General features: G+C 39.4%; 1 protein-coding gene across 1 annotated transcript in view; it reads left to right on the top strand.

The window, feature by feature from the left end:
- The window catches only part of FBN2 (fibrillin 2), a 247610-nt gene that overhangs the window by 183662 nt on the left and 44637 nt on the right, over positions 1 to 19311 (top strand). Inside the window, exons 32-40 of the mRNA XM_032851970.1 lie at positions 1308 to 1430; positions 3712 to 3834; positions 5410 to 5535; positions 10791 to 10913; positions 11467 to 11589; positions 15662 to 15823; positions 16525 to 16593; positions 16985 to 17110; positions 18600 to 18725. Of these exons, the coding sequence (XP_032707861.1) occupies positions 1308 to 1430; positions 3712 to 3834; positions 5410 to 5535; positions 10791 to 10913; positions 11467 to 11589; positions 15662 to 15823; positions 16525 to 16593; positions 16985 to 17110; positions 18600 to 18725 (1101 nt within the window). The remainder of the gene's footprint in view (positions 1 to 1307; positions 1431 to 3711; positions 3835 to 5409; positions 5536 to 10790; positions 10914 to 11466; positions 11590 to 15661; positions 15824 to 16524; positions 16594 to 16984; positions 17111 to 18599; positions 18726 to 19311) is intronic.

Genomic DNA, 19311 nt, shown 5'->3' with positions numbered 1-19311 from the left:
AGAGCACCACAGACCCGGAGCCATTCCGCTTGTGGCTTGTTTTTGCAGCTCTTCTAACTGGGCGGAATTAGTGCAGACTTCTGTTTAGATCCTTTGACTTCCTCTCCCCCATCTTTTCCCCTCTTTTTTCCTCTTCTCTCTTTGCTTTTGCCCTCTCTTGCCTCGGCCCCAGTTGACCCTCTCTTTTATCTCTCCACTTTGCTCACCCCATCTACTTTGTCTCTTGTTACCTTTCTCTGTTAAATAAGTTGTGAGCTTTTGCATAAAACAGGCGGGGAAGTCCCAAGGTGAGCGCTTTGGACCACGTCTTCCTCATTGTTCAGTTTAAAGCCATCATTACCATTTTGCTCAAGACAGGTTGTGGGTGGCTTGGACCTCAGCCTGGTGCTTAACCTGACACCTTCAGAGACAGGCGGGTGAGGAAGAAGGGGTGCTCTGCATGTTCACCGCTAGGAAGGTTGATGCAAAGCCAGTCGCTCTGTGGGCATGTGTATGCACGCATGCGTGTACATGCATGTGTGTGAACATAGGATTGCAGCATCTATGATGTGTAATCATTGAACTGGGTGGAGAAGATTATTCTTTCTATTCTGGGAAGCTCTGGTGAGCCAAAGCTTCATAGTTCTTATGTACATATATGAACTATACATATATACATACATGTGCATATGCATATATAATGTGTATATATCTGTGTGTATGTATAGATGTGTGTTTATGTGGTGAAAGCTTCTCATTTTCCAGGTATAATTTCCAGTGGGTATTTTTACATATTCTCAAATAAAAGCTGAATACACACTAAAATGATAGTTTTCAAAAACTTTATACCTATACTGTATCCATTCTAAAAATGACAAGAATTATTACTTATTTTAAGTCAGGTTTATTTTAATCTTTATGAAAAACATGTAATAAATATTAATAGGAAAGAATAGGAGGGTCTTACTTTGGAAATGCAATTTCTTTTGACATCTTATAATCATGCCTTCCACATGGAGTTTTTTCTGGGCCCAGGCAGAGAGGGGAATGGGGACAGACACACGTATCTCCCTTGGGGGAGTCTCTCTCTTCTACCAGAAAGTGACTGGCAGTTTCCTCTAGTAGGGAAAGGCTTGTTTGACTTGGATCATGAACTTCCAAATCTTGTGGGCGCCTACAAAATTAAAAATGATGTTAGTGTTTTTTTTCCATACCAATTTAGGTATTTCCATGTTTACTTTAAAATTTTACCTGTGCAGAATTATACTTGGAAGTAGAATTAATGAGCTTTATATTTAATTTTCATCATATTAACTGTGGCTTCTCAGATGTTGACGAGTGTGAAATTGGTGCCCACAACTGTGACATGCATGCCTCCTGTCTCAACGTCCCGGGAAGCTTCAAGTGCAGCTGCAGAGAAGGCTGGGTTGGAAATGGCATCAAATGCATTGGTGAGTTTGCAAACATGAACAGCCTTTGCTAGGACACAAAATTCTTGGAGGCTTTTCTTTGCACAGTGGTTAACCCACGTACTTGAATAGGAACACGGTCTTGCCTTTCATTTATTCTCTTGAAAATTAAAGACTGTCTTTAGTTGCAAGGTAATTCCTGCCTAAGAGTTTCCTTTAACCTTGGCATAAATTATCACATCACAGCAGTATGCCTTGGCATCTGCTTTTTAATGTGTTGTTGTTCAGTAAAAATTATTTGATGTGTAGCCAGAAATCCAAACAGAATTATGATGAAAAATGACTTATGTATTTTTCCAGTCTTTTCATACAGCAATCAGTGAGACTTAGAACCCAGTGAAACACATGAAGGAAATGGAAAGGTTTTATCAGATAATCTGAGTCTATACCTGGTCAGTACCAGCTTCTTAGTAGAAAATAGAATTCTTCCAGAGAAAGCAAAAGGTTTTGCTGGATTCCAGGAGGTCTGATTGGGACAGAGGAGACTAGAAGGGCAGGTGCCATTCTGCAGGCTTTCAAGTTGCTGAGCTGGGGTCTCCTAAGTCTTTTCTAGCTAGAAGGTGGGGGCCTGGTTCTTCCCCTCACTGCCCCACATAGCGCTGCTTCCTATGCTCACTGTTGTGCATTCTTTACCAACAAAGCCCTGTTCCAACTGGTTAGAATTATCCAGGTCAACTTAAAACAGAAAATAAAACAAGCTCAACTGACTTCCCTAGGATTACTCACTAAAAGCTTATAAGCCAGCAGAAGGCATTGAAGAAGAGAGCCTTAAGATCTGTTAACAATAACATCACTTAATTGAAATATACTCTCTTGGCCATTCAGGTGTTTTATAGTTGCCTAATGTGTAGGAGCTGACTATGAATATAAATGATCATACTTTCCAAATAACTTTGCTAAGTAATGTTCTCTGATGGCATCATTCAGTTCACTAGCTACCCGCTTCTGGTCGAGCCATCATTGTTATCATTAATCTCATAGGTTTTTTTTCTTTTCTTTTCTTTTATCTTCTTTTCTTTTCTTTTCTTTTTTTTTTCAGCCATATCCCCATTCCTATTTTCTGGCCCTATGGGCTACTGGTTTCCTCTTTTCTAGCCTTCCTTTTTTGTGCTCGTCCATCCATCACTCTGGCCAACTATTGCAAAATGCAAAAGATTTGACTGTGTCCAGGTACTTTTACTCCAAAACATCATCCAAATTCATTCTCTTCTTTCCATCTCCATCCCTCTGCTCTAATCTCAGCCATTCTCCCTCCTCCCATCTCTCTCTGTCCCTTCCTCTCTCTGTTGGAGGCAAAAGGAACATCCTCATAGTCTTCTTATTGCCTTGTTGGTCCCATAATCCATTCTCTGCATAGCAGCCGGAGAGATCTCAACCCATGAATTTGATCTCTTTACAATTGTCATCTGAATCCTCAAATTGAGGATAAAATGTAGCTTCCTTCCTGTGGTTTACAAGATCCTGTAGTCTCCTCCCATAGCTCTCCAGCTTCAGCTTTCATCAGCCCCAGCTCCTACGTTCTATTTTATCACTCTGGCTCCCTTGGTGTCTTTTATCACATTGAGATCTTTTCTGCCTTAGCATCTCTAAATATGCTATTCCCTCGGGAAGGAATACCTTTCCTTGCTTCCAGGCAACAGGCTGACTCATCATTCCAGTGTGAAGTTCACTGAGAACTCCCTCCCCAGTGGGACCTTCCTTGTTCCTACAGACCGAACAAGAGGCCCATTTTATTCCCTTTTTTCCATGGGACATACAACATGTTTGACATAATCAGTATTTCTGTGTTTAGCATGTTTCATTTTTACTAGACTAGACCCTGTGAGATCAAGAATTCGATCTTAGTTTCCTCATCTGTTCAAGGAGCTTGAAAATTCTTTGCTAATTTTTCTGCTTTGAAATTCGGTTCCTGAATTTAGACTTTGACACTTTTTTCAGGATAAAGGAACCAGTGATCACATCTGTGCCCGGTAGGATTCAAAAGGAAATCTAGCACCAGTTTAGCTTTTAACCATTAAAATTCTAGCTTATTAGATATCTCACAAATATTTTTGTTAATCATTATAGCCCCTGTTTATAGAGCTAACATTTTGGATTGTGGGTCTGAGATCCTAGAGAATTAGAATTGTGACCTTCATGTAAACTGAAACAAATCCTATCTGTCCACTATACACTTAAATTAAGACAAATGAAAATCTGTCTGTGTGTTTTAATGTCCCATTTTTGTTTTTGAACTTGATCACTCTCTTCTCTTGGCATGCAGATCTGGACGAATGTTCTAACGGAACCCACCAGTGTAGCATCAATGCTCAGTGTGTAAATACCCCGGGCTCCTACCGATGTGCCTGCTCTGAAGGGTTCACTGGAGATGGCTTTACCTGCTCAGGTGGGTGAGAGTCCTCAGGTGTGCTCTGGCATGGTTTTCGTGGAACACTCCCTAAGCTTGCCCTCTTTGAAGAAAACTGTAGTTAAGGTGGGGGGGGGATTCCATTCCGATTTTTATCACTAAAGGAATGACATAAGGGAAAACTATTCAGTGTCTTAAGATACAATATACATTCCACCCAGTCACTGCTAGTTCATGTGTTCCTCAGAATCTCAGGTCATCAGACTGTGTTGAAAAGATGAAATGAAATCACACAAGTGAAGGGGTTAGGAAAACACTTCCTAAGAGTTCAGTAAATATTAGCTGCTACTGAGCTGCTCTTTGTTTTGCATTCCTTGAGAATAAGACATTTCTTCTTACACGCCTGTGAATGACTGCATCATCTTGCTGGACATAAAGTATGACACTTTTAAGATTGTGGAGATTGGTATTCCTCAGTTGAATTTCAGCACACACTTTAAACCCCCAGTTAAAAGACAGACTCTTAATTTTGTTCTATTTATTGACTTCAAAAACACCAACTCATCATTTTCAGATGCTTCTTTAAGAAAACATGCTTATTTAATATTTAAAGCCTCATTACTCTTCAGCCTTGACTTATTGCCACTTTGGTTGCATTTCTCGGCAACTGGTTGTGAACAACAGGGCGAAGCCTTGACAGGAGCGCAGCTACACTTAAGATGGCGGCCCAGCCACAGGGGCTGCACGGAGCCTCCCATTCCGCCTCTTCTTCTTTTTATTTATTTATTTTTAATATTTTATTTATTTGACAGACAGAGATTATAAGTAGGCAGAGAAGCAGGCATGGGGCCGGGGGGCGGGGGGAACCTCTGCTCCCTGCGGAGCAGACAGCCTGTTGTGGGGCTTAATCCCAGGACCATGAGATCAGGACCTGAGCTGAAGGCAGAGGCTTAACCCACTGAGTCACCCAGGCGCCCCCTGTTCCTCCTCTTCTGACCCGCACAGGGGTGGTGAACTAATAAACAAAACCACGCACAACAGGCAGCTAGCACTCGACCTGGCAGATGTTAGCCCTCCATCCAGTTGCTTTCTGCACTACCCCTTTTTCCATTGGATAGGATTAAACAAATTGCCTGGTCTCTGATTCCTGCTCATTTGCATAATTAAGAGAGAAGTATTTTAATACAATCATAGTGATGTGAAAAAAGCTCTCATATAGTAGTTAGACATACTTGAACTAGTTACAAAACAAGTTGTTAGTTCACTTGAAAGCATTATAATCTTAGGCACCCTTTCAAGATTGATTTCTGTGTTCTCAGTCATCTGTCAGTGGTGTTGGTATAATACTGACGCATCGAGGTGGCCTGACAAAGAACAAAGTTCCGAGAGATACCTGCCTTCTTCCTGTTAATCGGGCAATAATTGAATTCAGGGTTTAGGTTAAACAGCTCTGTTAGCAAGTTGTACACTTTTGTTTAGGGGAATGTGACTGAGTGTTGTGCTATGTCCATGAGCGTCCGCTCCAGCCAGTAATGTTGACTTGGTTTTAGAGCAAGAAGAAGCCATGTCCCAACAAGGGGAACTTAATAGAGATGTCATTCACTTCTCCCACAGATGTCGATGAGTGCGCAGAAAACATCAACCTCTGTGAAAACGGGCAGTGCCTCAACGTCCCGGGTGCCTATCGCTGCGAGTGTGAGATGGGCTTCACGCCAGCCTCCGACAGCAGGTCCTGCCAAGGTGGGTCCCTCCGACTCCAGCTCATTTCCAAGCTGGATCGGCTACAGCACTTGAAACCACAAAAAGGGCTGGAACGGGTTCCACCTGGAAGCAGAATACACAGCACATGCTGCACATATAAAAGTCATTTGTTTAAGCATGGATTATTCTGCAGAATGAATAATGATGAAGGTGGCTTTCATCTCTTATGAAGTTTTCCTGGCCAAGAGCCAGCAGTTGGAAGTTTGGCTCATTCCTTTTTTTGTTTTTTTCTTTTTAACCATTTCTTTTTTTTTCTTTTTCCTTTTTTTTTATTACTAAATGAACAACATGTGGAAAAACTATTCAGCTTTTTAAAACTAGGAGATACTATCTCCCCTAGTCACTGCTACGTAATGTGTTTATGAAAACCTCAGTAGCTTGTGTTGGGCATTTATCTTCATGTTTTAGTGTGCTGTCTGTCTGCAACTGGAAGTCCTCCTCGGAGACTCATCAAGGCCTGCACCTTTTGCCTAAGAACAGTGTGTCCTTCCCTTAAGTGGTGACATCATCCCTCTTTCCTAGAAATGGGACTTGTGACTAGTGTGATAGCTCTCCAAGAAAAAGAATGTGGATTTTCTCTTAGAGACTCAATTCGCTTTGGCATATAGTGTGGGCCATCACTGTGTTCGTGTGGAGTACATGAAATACACATGAGGAAAGGAAAAAGATTAAAAATAATTAATGAACCAGAAGGCTTTAACAAAACTAATGATTCATAGAAAACCTTTAAAAAAAGTAACTCGGGCTAAGTGCTGGGCAAAGATTATAAAATGAAACCAAGATTACTGGCTCTCCCTATGCTGGTGTCTAATCACATGAACAGAAATAGCAAGTACCAGCATACATGCACACGCACAGCTCACCAGTGTTGACCAGACAAAAACAAAGCCTACAATCTAGAATGGCTCTGAGTAGAGCCTATATCCATCTCTCTGCTTGAAGTGGTATTGAAGAAAGATGTACCTAAAAGGTTATGGAAGTTTTAATACATATCCACCAATTTTTAGAGACTCGGACCAAGAGAATGAGTAGTAAACCCTGGGGAAGATGATACTAGAAACTGAAAGCATTCATGCTTCGATACTGACCTGTTAGACTGAGCTGAATCTAATGCATTTCATACAAGTCCATTGTAAAGTAAACTTCATTTTTTTTTTCCCCTAGTCCTGGTTTCTTGTAAGCACCAAAGCTAATTAATAGAAAATGTGAGTCAGTGTGGTTTTGGAATTACATGATTTATTACTCATTTCAGCTTGACAAGAGTTGGTGGGAAAAGGAACAAGTCAGCAGTAGCCAGATACTTTAGCCAATGTAAAATTTCAAAAAAATTAATTCTTAGTGCCTAATAATTTCCCCCTTCATAATCCTATTCCTTTATCTGTGGGCTTGGCCCTTCTAGAACTTCGCCCCAGGCCTTCGGTGAGGTAAGGTAGTGCATGTTCATTGTACTTGGTTCATATTTTGGTTTTTCACAGTGTATCATTGCCAGGGAGGGAAACACCTCTTGCCAGGACAACAGAGAAAGGCCCACAAGTCGTTCATCCTCAGTGAGACCCTGCTCCGCTTAGCTAAATACCAAATTTTGAGATCCCAAAATGTAATTCCATGGTTCTGCCTCTTTCTACTTGATGTCATCTTATCTCTCCCTACAAGATTGGCCTCGTCTAGACAGTTTTTCCTGTATTCGCTAATTGGTTACTTGAGGCCTTCCCATCTGATTATAAGTATGTGCCCCTCTGAATTGACTTTCTGACCAACATTTTCCACTCAGCCTTTGCTTCTCACCACAAATTCTCAGAATTTCTTTTTTTTTTTTTAAGATTTTATTTATTTATTTGACAGATCACAAGTAGGCAGAGAGGCAGGCGGGGTGGGGGAGGAAGCAGGCTCCCCGTTGAACAAAGAGCCCAATGCGGGTCCCAGGACCCCGGGAACAAGACCCGAGCCGAATGCAGAGGCTTTAACCCACTGAGCCACCCAGGTGCCCCAGATTCTCAGAATTTCTGTAGAGCCCAAAAAGTTGCTGCAGTTGGCCATTTCCCAATATTCTCTACCAAAATGGGAGAATACAAAACCCGGAGGAAGCTCCTCAGGGACAGGTTAGGACTCCATCAATGGAGTAAACATAGATATAGACCATTTGGTGTCATGTACGAAGAGAGAAGAGAGGCCAGGTTCATCAGCGGAAGAGCACACAGCACCCAGGGCAGCTCTTCCAATTTTTGTCCCCACCCCTTCCTCACCTTAGGCTAACCTAAGAGCAGCTTTAATGAAATCCATACCCCAGCTTGTCTTCCAAATAATGCCCAGATAAAGAGGGAGTGGAAATGTCTAGACACTCTACCGGAGTATGTAAGAACTCATAAAAGGGCTGACCAAGTAGCGTGTCCACAAGTTGAAAATAAGCAGTGGCAAGCCTGCAGGTGTCTTGTGGAACAGCAGTGAAAGCACACACCAAAAGGAAAGAACCAACCCAGAGAAGAAGAAAACCACCCAAGGAATGGAAGCAAATTTTCCACAGGTACTTTGTGCCATAGATGACCTTAATGTGAGCCTAAATATGAGTGAACAAGATCAAAGAGATTATAAAAACAAGAAAAGACAAAAGGCAGAAGGGGAAATTGTAGAGCTTTGGGAAACAGCAAAATCAGAGACCTATTCAATAGACACAGCAGAGAACAGAAAAGATAGCAGTAAAAACATAATGACCAGCATAGAGAATGGACAAAAAGAGGTGGACAAAAAAGTCGGAACAAGAAAGGGGGAAGAGCTTAACACTATGAGAGAAAAGACAAAGACCACAAATGGAAGTATAATCAGTGTCTCTGAAGAGGAGAGCCCAAAATAAATGACCAGAAAAAGTACTGAACGTCCAGACATTTCCCTGAAGTGGAAGAAAGTGCTGAATGTTAGAGAAAAAGGTAAATCCAAGACCAGAGATTTAGCCCTCTTACTTTTGTTCACTTAAGCCCTCAAGAAGGATTCTTTAGGCTCTAGATGGAGAAGGAACATCATGAACAAAACCAAAACATTCAATACCAGAAGACACAGAAAGAGGACCACAAAATCCTGAGGACACATGAGAGGATTTTCTACCTCAGCAGTTAGTCAGTTATGAAAACAAAAGGCAGAAATATTCTCATACGTGAAATAATGCACAGAGAAAACACCTGTGGGCCCTCCCTTCTTGGGTAACTAAAAAACTTAGAAGTGCAACACAACCATTCGAGAGAGAAATCTAAGAGTTGCAGTAAAAGGCTAACTGATTCCTTTAAGAATCAACACTAGATGCTTCAGAAATAACATTTAAAAGTGAAAATTACAGAACAAAAAGAAGTTGGAAGCATATGTGAATGCTAATTTTTTTTAAAAATTTTATGTATTCAACAGAGACAGAAGGGACCACAAGCAGGGGGAGAGGGCGTGGGAGAAGACTCCCTGCTCGATGTGGGGATCCACCCCAGACACAAGGATCATGACCTGACCCGAAGGCAGAGGCCTAACAACTGAGACACCCAGGCACCCCTAAACGCTAATTTTCTTATCATTCATGGCACAGAAGCCATTAATACTGTCTCAAAATTATATTTGAATTTTAATATAAGGGGAAAAGAGCATCATCTTTTAGTGTTTTTTATCAACTCTTAACATTAGAAAGTATCTCAGAAACTACGGAAATAAATACAAATTGATCTTCTGCATAGAAATTGTTTCAGCTTCACTCTGTGACTGTGGCTAGAGCAGTATTTGGAATGATGTTCATCAATGACAGTTCCTTCTCGGTGGATGGATTTCTGAGTGTGATTTTCTGCTTTTTCCACCTTATTTGTGTATTATTTTCTTGGTTTTCAATTTGCTGTCAACACTTTTCTGTATTGTTTGAATTTCTGAGTATGCATCAATTTAAATAAAAACAAGACAGTATTTTGAAATACCTTCACTTGTGTAAGTGTAAGTATACCCAATATTACATTATTTAAATGGAAGTTATTTCTAATAAAGTTCATTTAGAAGTAAAATGCATATGAAGAGAGCTGATAGTACAGTTCCATTTTCACTTCTAGAGTAACAGTATTAAATCATAGACTAGTTTAATGAGTCTGATTCATTTGTATAAAGAGAGTAACTGTCTTTATAGCCTCACCACAAAAAAAGACACATTAATACATCAGTTGATTTTTTTTTTTTCCCCAACAATTTATTTCTCTTTACATTAGCAGTATAAGCTCACTAATGATAAGCTGGACTGGCAGAAAAATGAAATTCCATCAGTTGATCTTTTAAACAAAGTTTGGACCACACTTGAAATTTAATATAGTTGGAACTCATTATTCTTTAACTATGATGAACAACCAGCAGAACTTTTTAAACTTCATACCTAACTGTCTCTAGACAGCATGTTAGCATGACTGGTCTCATCTGGCCTAAAATGACATGCCTGCCCTGCCTTCTCAGAGTATGAGGGCATTTGTGTACAGAAATGTCCATCTTCTTCCTGCAAGTAGAAATATAGGTTATGACTACAGCTGGACACATACCTATATGTCTTCATTTTCATATGCATGAGGAAGGTAACTTTTCCCTTACTGATTAAATTAAAGCTTCATGGAAGAGTTTCATAAACGGAATTTATGTCTTCAATTCATTGGAGACATTTTAATGAAATTTGTGAGAACATAGAGCAATGGTTGATCTTATTATATGCTATTAGAAAAAAATACTTCCCTATTTAAAACTAAGTTTATGGTAACAGATTAGACTGTAGAATAAAAAAAGTGTTTTTAAAAAAGTTAAATAATTTTAATGTTATCTTTAATATTTAAAATATGTTCTATACTTTGTATGTTGTGGATGTTTAGAAGACATGTTTGTACTAAGTTAGTAGAATCTTGGAATTTATTTTCATGTTTGGTTTTTCACAGTCTCATTCCAAATATGACATGTTCATATTTAGTTTTTTTATTTTTATGCCTTAGGCAAATTCTTTCTTTTTTAAAGTATAGTATAACCCAAGACAGTTAAAATGCTCAGTAAAATAAAATATTTCTTTTAGACCTTTTTGTTCCATAGATGAACATTAGTTGTTGCCATTTCTGCGGTCTACCTAGTCAAAGAAAAAGAAAATTCTTTACTACATAAAAACATCTGGGGATATAGAAAAATTTATTAATGTGATAAAAATTAAATCAAAATGTTTTTGTACATAAGAGATTATTATTTTTTTTAATCCTCAGATATTGATGAATGCTCCTTCCAAAATATTTGTGTGTTTGGAACATGTAATAATTTGCCTGGAATGTTTCATTGTATCTGTGATGATGGTTATGAATTGGACAGAACCGGAGGGAACTGCACAGGTATGGCCAGTAAAGGGCTTGATCGTGTTCTTACTAGTTGAGGTGAATATTTTATGCTAAGTATAAAAATTCTTCAAATTTCTGCTCAGCCCTCTGCTTAGCCTGCTTTATACTTCATGTTATGTATTTTTTTTGGAAAAAAATTGTATTCCGACACACTTACTTTTAACTGTGGGATTGATACATTTTATGTAAATAACTTAGTATTAAATATCTAACATGAAACTAGGAAAATGTTTCTTTGTATAAATGTGTGCATGTGTATGTACATAAATACATATATCATTTAAGCAGATGGTGACATTTTTTTCTTCTTCAGCATCCCAACATCTAATTATTATTAATAAGTTAAAGGATACTGTCCTGAATACCATGTGGTTGATCTGTAGAACCTGTTGTAGATCTGTCCAAGGATTTGATCTCTGTTTCACTGTGCTGAGGCCTGCCCAGAGATCTTTAATCACTTGCAAAGATTCTGCCAAATTTGTGGAGATCGCAGTGTGCAGAGAAAAAGTAAAGATGTTGATGTGGGCATTTTAAATGCTTTTCCTAGATATTGATGAGTGTGCAGATCCCATAAACTGTGTGAATGGCCTATGTGTCAACACTCCTGGTCGCTATGAGTGTAACTGCCCCCCGGATTTCCAGCTGAACCCCACTGGTGTGGGTTGTGTTGGTAAGTGAAACAAAACTATATAGAGTTAAATATTCACACTTTTATGGTAATGCACTGTGGTGAGTATTTGCTGTAATTAATTTGAAAACAAAATAGTCCTTTCCCTTAACAGACTCAGATTACCAATATGTATGGTTACTCGTGTTTTGTTTATCTTCCAAGACAAAGAGAGGAGTCGGAAAAGGAGTGACAGCCTAGATAGCAAAGTGGCTTTCAACCCAAGCTGCACAGTCAAATCCCATTTGGAAATGCCAAAATCTACTGATGCCTACTTCATGTCCAGAAATTGAGTCATTGTCATTTAAGTAATACTGAGTCCTCAGTATGACTTAAAAACTTTGTTGGAGCAAAGGCTATGAACAGGCAGCTGATAAAAGAGAGTACTGCAAAATGAACAAAGACAATGAGCAAAATGATCAAAGTCTTTAGTAATAAGAATAAATCAAAACACCTGTATAACTATCACTTTATGCCTAACACACTGACAAAACTTTGGCAACCTGGTTGGTGTAAAGTATTGGTAGGAGCATGGACCTCAAGGAGCGCTCTCTTCTCCTGGTAGAAGTAAAGATCAGGGTAGCTTTGCAGAGAAGATTCTTGGAGAACAGTACCCAGATTAACTGTCAGCATATCATCAATTTAGGTTTTGAGTTTCTTAGTAGAGCAGTTCTGTCTTTGTGTGGTTTGATATTTAATGGCCTTATTTTTTCTCAGAGGTCTTCCAAAGAATGGAGGCTCATTCTATCTTAAAAGTACCATAATGGCCCGTTAGACCCTCCTCTAAGTCTAAGATGCAATATGAGATATTGATGATCTTGTTTTCCCTTTGTCCTAAAATTTTTTGCCATTTTATTATTTTAGGTTTTATTTCATCATTACTCACCAGTTAGGTCCAATGATGCTAAAAACAAAGATGAAAATAATAAAGTGGAAAATCATGCCATCACCTAGAAGGATTGATATAATAGTGAAAAAAATTCCACCATTTCATAATCTTCAGTTTTCTTACTGTGTTGTTCCTGGGGTGGCATCATCTTCCAAGAAGGTATAAAAGAACATTGGAGTCACTAATTTTGGAATCTTTAGGCACCTGTTGAACACAGTTGAGAGTTCAGAAGTTTTCACTTTCTGGCCATGGGCAAGAAAAAGAAAATAGGGCGTGAAAAACATTTCCCAGTTGTCAGGTGGATCGGGAGATGGATCGGGAGATGAATGCAACATAGACTCCAGTCTAGATTCTAACGATGGTGGAATTAATCATAGAAGCCAAATGCCAGGCTGCAAGTCTTCAGAGACCAACATCCTAGATGAGATTTTTCAAATTCAAGAATCAAAGAGTGAGTGAATAGTAGACCTCTGTAGACACAGGAAATACGATCTTCTCATCTCTTAGTAGGAAGAACCTCAACATGCAGTATTTAACAAGTACTTGAGTCATTCCTCTTATTCTTTTATATCCCAAATTTAATTGACGCAGGTAAAATGTACATGTATTTAGGCAAAGGTTATTAAAACAAAATGTGGCATGTAGAAAGATCACTGAGCTGACTATCCTAACTGGTGTTGATAAATCCAAAAGTGATTTTTTTTAATTTATGGAGCAAAGAAAATAGCTGTCCTCTCATCACCAAAGTGAGGAGCTGTCACAGTTTCCAAAAATGTCTTCAGCATTGTGTTTTAATGATGCAAGAAAAAGAACAAGAAGTAATGATAAGCTAGAAGCTATTATAGATGTGTTTGAAATGTGTAATCAGTTTTTACAAAGTGGATATGTTTCAGGTTCATGCATGGCAGCCGATGGGCAGGTAATTGTGTTCATAGGACCATCTCAGTCATGTATCTCTCCAAAACCAAGAAAATCTGGAACAAAAATTTGAATTAGAGATGATTAGGTTGTTACTAGAATTTCTAGTAAAGTTGTTTCACTGTGCTTTTTTTTTTCCTGTGAATTATTTTCTAAGTTATTAAAAAAATTGAAAACTTCCATTTGATGCAGATGGTAAATGCCAGTGACTGTATTTCCTGATACCGAGGGCTAAGAACATGGAAACTGTGAACCAGCAGTTTCTCCGTTGGCTCTAGGTGGCAAAGAAAGAAACTGACAGGCCCATTCACAGACATGGGTAAAGACATTGACTGCTACAGTACTGGTGGTAGCATGGACTTCAAAATCATTTCTGGAGAGTAGATAGATTGAAAAAGAATGACAATTGGCCACCCTGTAGAGCTGACAGATTGCATGTAATAAAAACGGAATGAGACCTATGACAAAATACCATTTATGGAAATTTAAAATGTGCTCTTGGAAACCAAAATGCTCATTTTACAAGAACACAGACATAAAGTTATTATTAGACACATTCAGATGGTTGGTTAGAGGACAAGGAAAAGTGAGAGAGCGGAGGAAGGGCAGGAGGAAGCATGAATGCATGCAAACCTAGTAAGAGCAGGACCAAGGCTTAGTTCACCTCTCTGTACCTGCGATTAAGCAACAAAAACAAGAAAGAAAGAAAGAAAAAGAAAGAAAGAAAGAAAGAAAGAAATTAATTAAAGGCTTTCCAAGTGATTCTCATGAGCAATCAGGTATGAAAGCTACATTGTAGGCCATACTGAGGACTTGAGATTATACTCTTGACTGAGAAGGTAAGCCATTGGAAGTACTTCTGAAGGGTTACTGTGGGTATGGGGTTGGGGGGCTGTCAGCTGTCATCAGGTCAAGGACTGAAGTCAAGAGTTGAGTTAGGAAACCATTGCAGTGGTCCAGGAGAGAGGTGGCAGTGGCTTGGTTCAGACTGTGGTGATGGGGGCAGTGGAGAGGTCACATTTCAGATATGGAAGTGACTGACTTTATTACTAGATTGAATACGGGATGACAGTAAGGAGTCAAAGACTGACTCCAAGGTTTAGGGCCTGAGCAACTGAAAAAAATGGAGCTGTATTTATTGAAAATGCCAAAGACCCAAGAGAGGAGTGGAGTACGTTTTATATGTGGAAGAAGGAGGATCAAGAGTTTGATTTTGCTGAGTGAAATAAGTAAAGCAGAGAGAGTCAATTATCATATGATTTCACTTATTTGTGGAGCATAACAAATAGCATGGAGGACAAGGGGAGTTAGAGAGGAGAAGGGAGTTGAGGGAAGATGGGGAGATGAATCATGAGAGACTATGGACTCTGAAAAACAATCTGAGGGTTTTGAAGGGGCGGGGGGTGGGAGGTTGGGGGAACCAGGTGGTGGGTATTGGAGAGGGCACGGATTGCATGGAGCGCTGGGTGTGGTGCAAAAACAATGAATACTGTTATTACACTGAAAATAAATTTAAAAATTTTTTAAAAAAGAAATTAAAAAAAAAAGTTTGATTTTAGATGAGTTAACTTTAAAGCAACTATTGGATATCTAAGGGGAGAAATCAAACAGACAGCTGGCAGAACAGCCTAGGGTTCTGGGAAGAGATGAAAAACAGAAATGTTAATTTGAGAGTTCTGAGCAAAAACATAGGATTTGAAGTTATGGAACTAATGATCTAGATGATAATTATGGATCGAGAGCAGGGAAAGACTGAAATTCTTTGATGTCTTAAGTATCCTCTCTAAAGTTGTTACTGACTGCGTTGCCCAAAATTCTCAAAGGTCTCTGTGCAAACTGAACTGAAACCGGATAATGGGGAGGGAAGAAAGGAGATGGGGTTATCGATATTTCTTTGATAGGATACACAGCTTTAAGGTGACTTCTCTGGGATTTTATTTCCATTTTGATAAATTCATGATACTGATTGATTATGACAAAAATTTCTTTCATTCCTATTAGTGAAGATCCAGAAGTTCCCCAAATGAGCAGTTTCTCATCATCTTGTTTAGTCTGTGATCTGTATTGATCTCTAAATATAGGAAAGTCCCATTTTTACTCATTCCTACAACACAATCTTGAAAAGGTTTAAAAGCAAGAGATTGTTTTGTGTGAGAGGTGAAGATGAACATTTCACATTCATGTGTAGAATCAGAATTTCATCCTTTGCATTGCCTCTCCCCAAAAAGGCATTCTTACTAAGATTTAAGCTCCTGTGTTGCTCTGCAGACAACCGAGTGGGCAACTGCTACCTGAAGTTCGGGCCTCGAGGAGACGGGAGTCTGTCCTGCAACACTGAGATCGGGGTTGGCGTGAGCCGCTCCTCCTGCTGCTGCTCCTTGGGGAAGGCCTGGGGGAACCCCTGCGAGACGTGTCCCCCTGTCAATAGCAGTGAGTAGGGCTCCACATAGGAGCCAGAGAACAAAGTGGCTGCTAAAGACTCACTCATTTTCTTCTTGTGCTGGGGGAGGGGCAAGAGGGGAAGACTGTGACCTTGGGCTGCTTTCAGGGATGATGCTGGAACCAGCCAAGAGGGTTTGATACAAAAGGAATTGGAAATGCTCTCTTTTTAATGTTTTTCATGATATGATAAAAAGAAAAAACAATTGTTAACCCCATTCCAGTGTGAATGGTGGCATTGTCAGTCCTCCTTGGGATCACAAAGATCATTCCTGGTTCTTCTCAGGGATTGTTGTAGTTCGGGTTCCTACACGTGTTGTACTCCTCAAGTCTGTCGACTGTCTGCAGCTGAAATGTGTGTTCTTAGATAGACACCCACGAAACTTGGGAATGGTTGAATCAGTTTATTAACTAACCAAAAAAGTTGTGTATTAAACTTTGTGTTTTAGAAGCTTTTTTCTTTAGCCAAAAACACATGGTTTTTGTTATTCTATTGTATGTGTAACTTGTGAAGTAGTGACCTTACTTCAAGTAAACTGTAATAAAGACTTAAATGTATTTGAAAGGGCACTAGAGAATAGAGTTTACTCCTCTTAGAGTGTGTTTTGAGTCTGGCAACTGCAAAATGCTTCTTCATTGTCTCAGCCCCTTGAACACTGGTGTCAAATCTCTTCTCTCCCATTGTTTTGTAGCTGAGTATTACACTCTGTGTCCTGGAGGTGAGGGCTTCAGACCCAACCCCATCACAATCATCTTAGAAGGTAAGTGCACCTCTAATTGTCATCCAGATTTAAACAATATAAAGAGAAAATCTGGCAGAAAAGTTAGTGTGGGGCAATCTAAATAAGATTATTTTGCAAAATGACAGTGGGACAGCGGGTTACCAGGTTGCTGAAGAACCACTGGTAACTGGGAAAGATAGGACAGTGATTGGATGTCTGATTGCTCTGCAGAGAAACTCTCATCCCCAGCTTGCTTTAACCAGTCTTCTTGGGTTTTAGCAAATTTGCATGACAAAGCAAATTATCCATGGTCAGAAGAAACCTAAGGAATGGAAGTCTCTGCGGGTCATACAGCATCACACATTGGAGGGCTCTAGCAGAAACCTTGATGGTGGTACTTGCTGTGAGTGAGCTGTCTGTCCTTCCGCAGATATCGATGAATGCCAGGAGTTACCAGGTCTCTGCCAGGGTGGAAACTGCATCAACACTTTTGGAAGCTTCCAGTGCGAGTGCCCGCAAGGCTACTACCTCAGCGAGGAGACCCGCATCTGTGAAGGTGAGCTGCATGGACACCTTCAAGTTGTTAGCACTCTTTAGAACACAGTTACTGTTAGCCTCATTCATAACTTTTATCTTGTCCTAGCCATGCTGCTCAGTTGTACAGTAAGAGATAAATTAATTTACAGCTTAAATGCTATAATTTACTGCGATTTTTCTCTGAGTGCATGGATTGATTATAAATGGGGAAAGCTGGATTCATGTGAAAACATCAGTATCAAATGAATTATTATCTCAAATATGAATAAGAGTTCTATTTTACATACAGAAAATAGGTAAACTAGGATGCAACTACTAAGTTACTAATTTTCAGTAATTTTTAAATGTCAGGAGGCATCATATGAAGACATTCAAAGATGATGCTGATGCCTTTCTTGCTTCCATCCCCTCACTTCTCTGTCTCCTGCTAGACAGGGAGCTTCTTGACGTAAGGTCCACATCTTAGTTGTCTTTCTAGCTGCAGGTTCTAACTTACAGAAGACTCTTGGGGGTTATTTATGGAAGGAATGAATAAGTTTTTCTAAAAATGAACATTAAACGTGCAAATATAATTTTTTCCATTATAACCTTTTCTTTAGAACACATTAGATAAATGTTTCTAGAAGAAATGTGGTTTGGTAAGGAGAATAACCAGCAGCTCCACTCCTAGAATCCCTGAGTGGCTGCTACTTTGAAGGGAGCTATGCAGAGTAAGACTTTCCTCCGAATCAGACCTATAACTACAGGGAATAAACTGATGGTTGCCAGAGGGGGTTAGCATGATGGGTGAAGGGGAGAGGGAGGTGCAGGCTTCCAGTTACAGAATGAAGAGGTCATGGAATGAATCACACAGCATAAGGAATATGATCACTGATATTGAAATAGTGATGGAACAGGGCAGACAGTAGCTTTGTTTGTCGTGAGCACGGCATAACATATGAACTTGTCCAATCACTGAGTGGTACAGCTGAAACTAATGTGATGATGTATGTCAACTCCTCTCAAATTTATGAAAAAGATAAAGGCTTTCCTAACTACCTTCAGTTTAAAGTCAGCATTAAACTTTAGTTTAAATGACAGAAGAGGACAGCAAGCATTATAACACTTCCATTTGAAAAATGTGAAATTTCAATTAAAAAATTATGAGTGCCTGTAGACCCAGGGTGATCAGCGCCTAGTCACACAGGTGGGCACTCTGTGCAAGGGTGTTGGGATGGGGGGGGCAGGAATATGGGTGCCTTTCATATTATTTTTGCCACTTCAGAAAAAGTTTCTTCTGATCACCTCGATTTTTGAATATTGACTTTTTTTTTTTCTTTTAAAAAAAGACATACTTTGTGTCAGGTAAGTGCATATTTTGGGGTCTTTTCTGTAGAACTGCTTTAAATTCTAAATTTTTTTAAAATATGGATTTAGGGAATCAGCCATATGTTTTGTTTAGTAGCTTAAATGTTGTAAATTCATGATACAATAGCGTATGACTTGATGTGCCTCCTTGCCTATTGTAGATATCGACGAGTGTTTCGCACACCCCGGCGTGTGCGGGCCTGGGACATGCTACAACACACTGGGGAATTACACCTGCATCTGTCCGCCTGAGTACATGCAGGTCAATGGAGGCCACAACTGCATGGGTACGTGAGGCCTTGGACAGGGGTGAGGTCATATGCTCGCGCACTCAGGACTCAGTAGGATTGTTCAGAAAGTTTGGAAATTTAAGTATTTATGAATGATGAAGTATTCCACAGGCTTATAAAATTGTGGCTCTGCATCATTTGTTTGGGCTTGAGATATATATTTCCATGGTCCAAAGCCCAAGTCTGAGACACAAAATGTCATCCAATGTGACACTTACCTATTCCTAAATAATTTGTTTTCCATTCATGTCAGGGGAACATTATTTTACAAACAAGAGAACATTTAAAATTTAATAATTGTATTACTTTAAAATTAAATCAGTGCCTTTGAGTAGAGAAATGAGTATCTGTTCATTTTGTTTGCCAAGAAAATTATAAATGGAAATTGCTTATCTGAAAATGGGAGAGATTGAGGTTAATCTATGCATGATTTATGTTCAACTTAAAGGATTATTTTAAGTTGCCTCCACATGGCTAAAAAGTACTTCGGAGTTATTAATCAAGAAAGCTTGGTGTCTCCAGGTACATGGATTTCATTAGTAGCTGCTTCCTGCTCTGACTGGTGGGCTTGTTTTTCTGTTAC

This window comes from Lontra canadensis, unplaced genomic scaffold (assembly GCF_010015895.1).
Source record: "Lontra canadensis isolate GAN:19392208 unplaced genomic scaffold, GSC_riverotter_1.0 scaffold5, whole genome shotgun sequence".
In the NCBI taxonomy this organism is placed as follows: Eukaryota; Metazoa; Chordata; class Mammalia; order Carnivora; family Mustelidae; genus Lontra; species Lontra canadensis.
The sequence above is the reverse complement of the archived record's forward strand: the minus strand, read 5'-3'. Positions and strand labels throughout refer to the sequence as shown.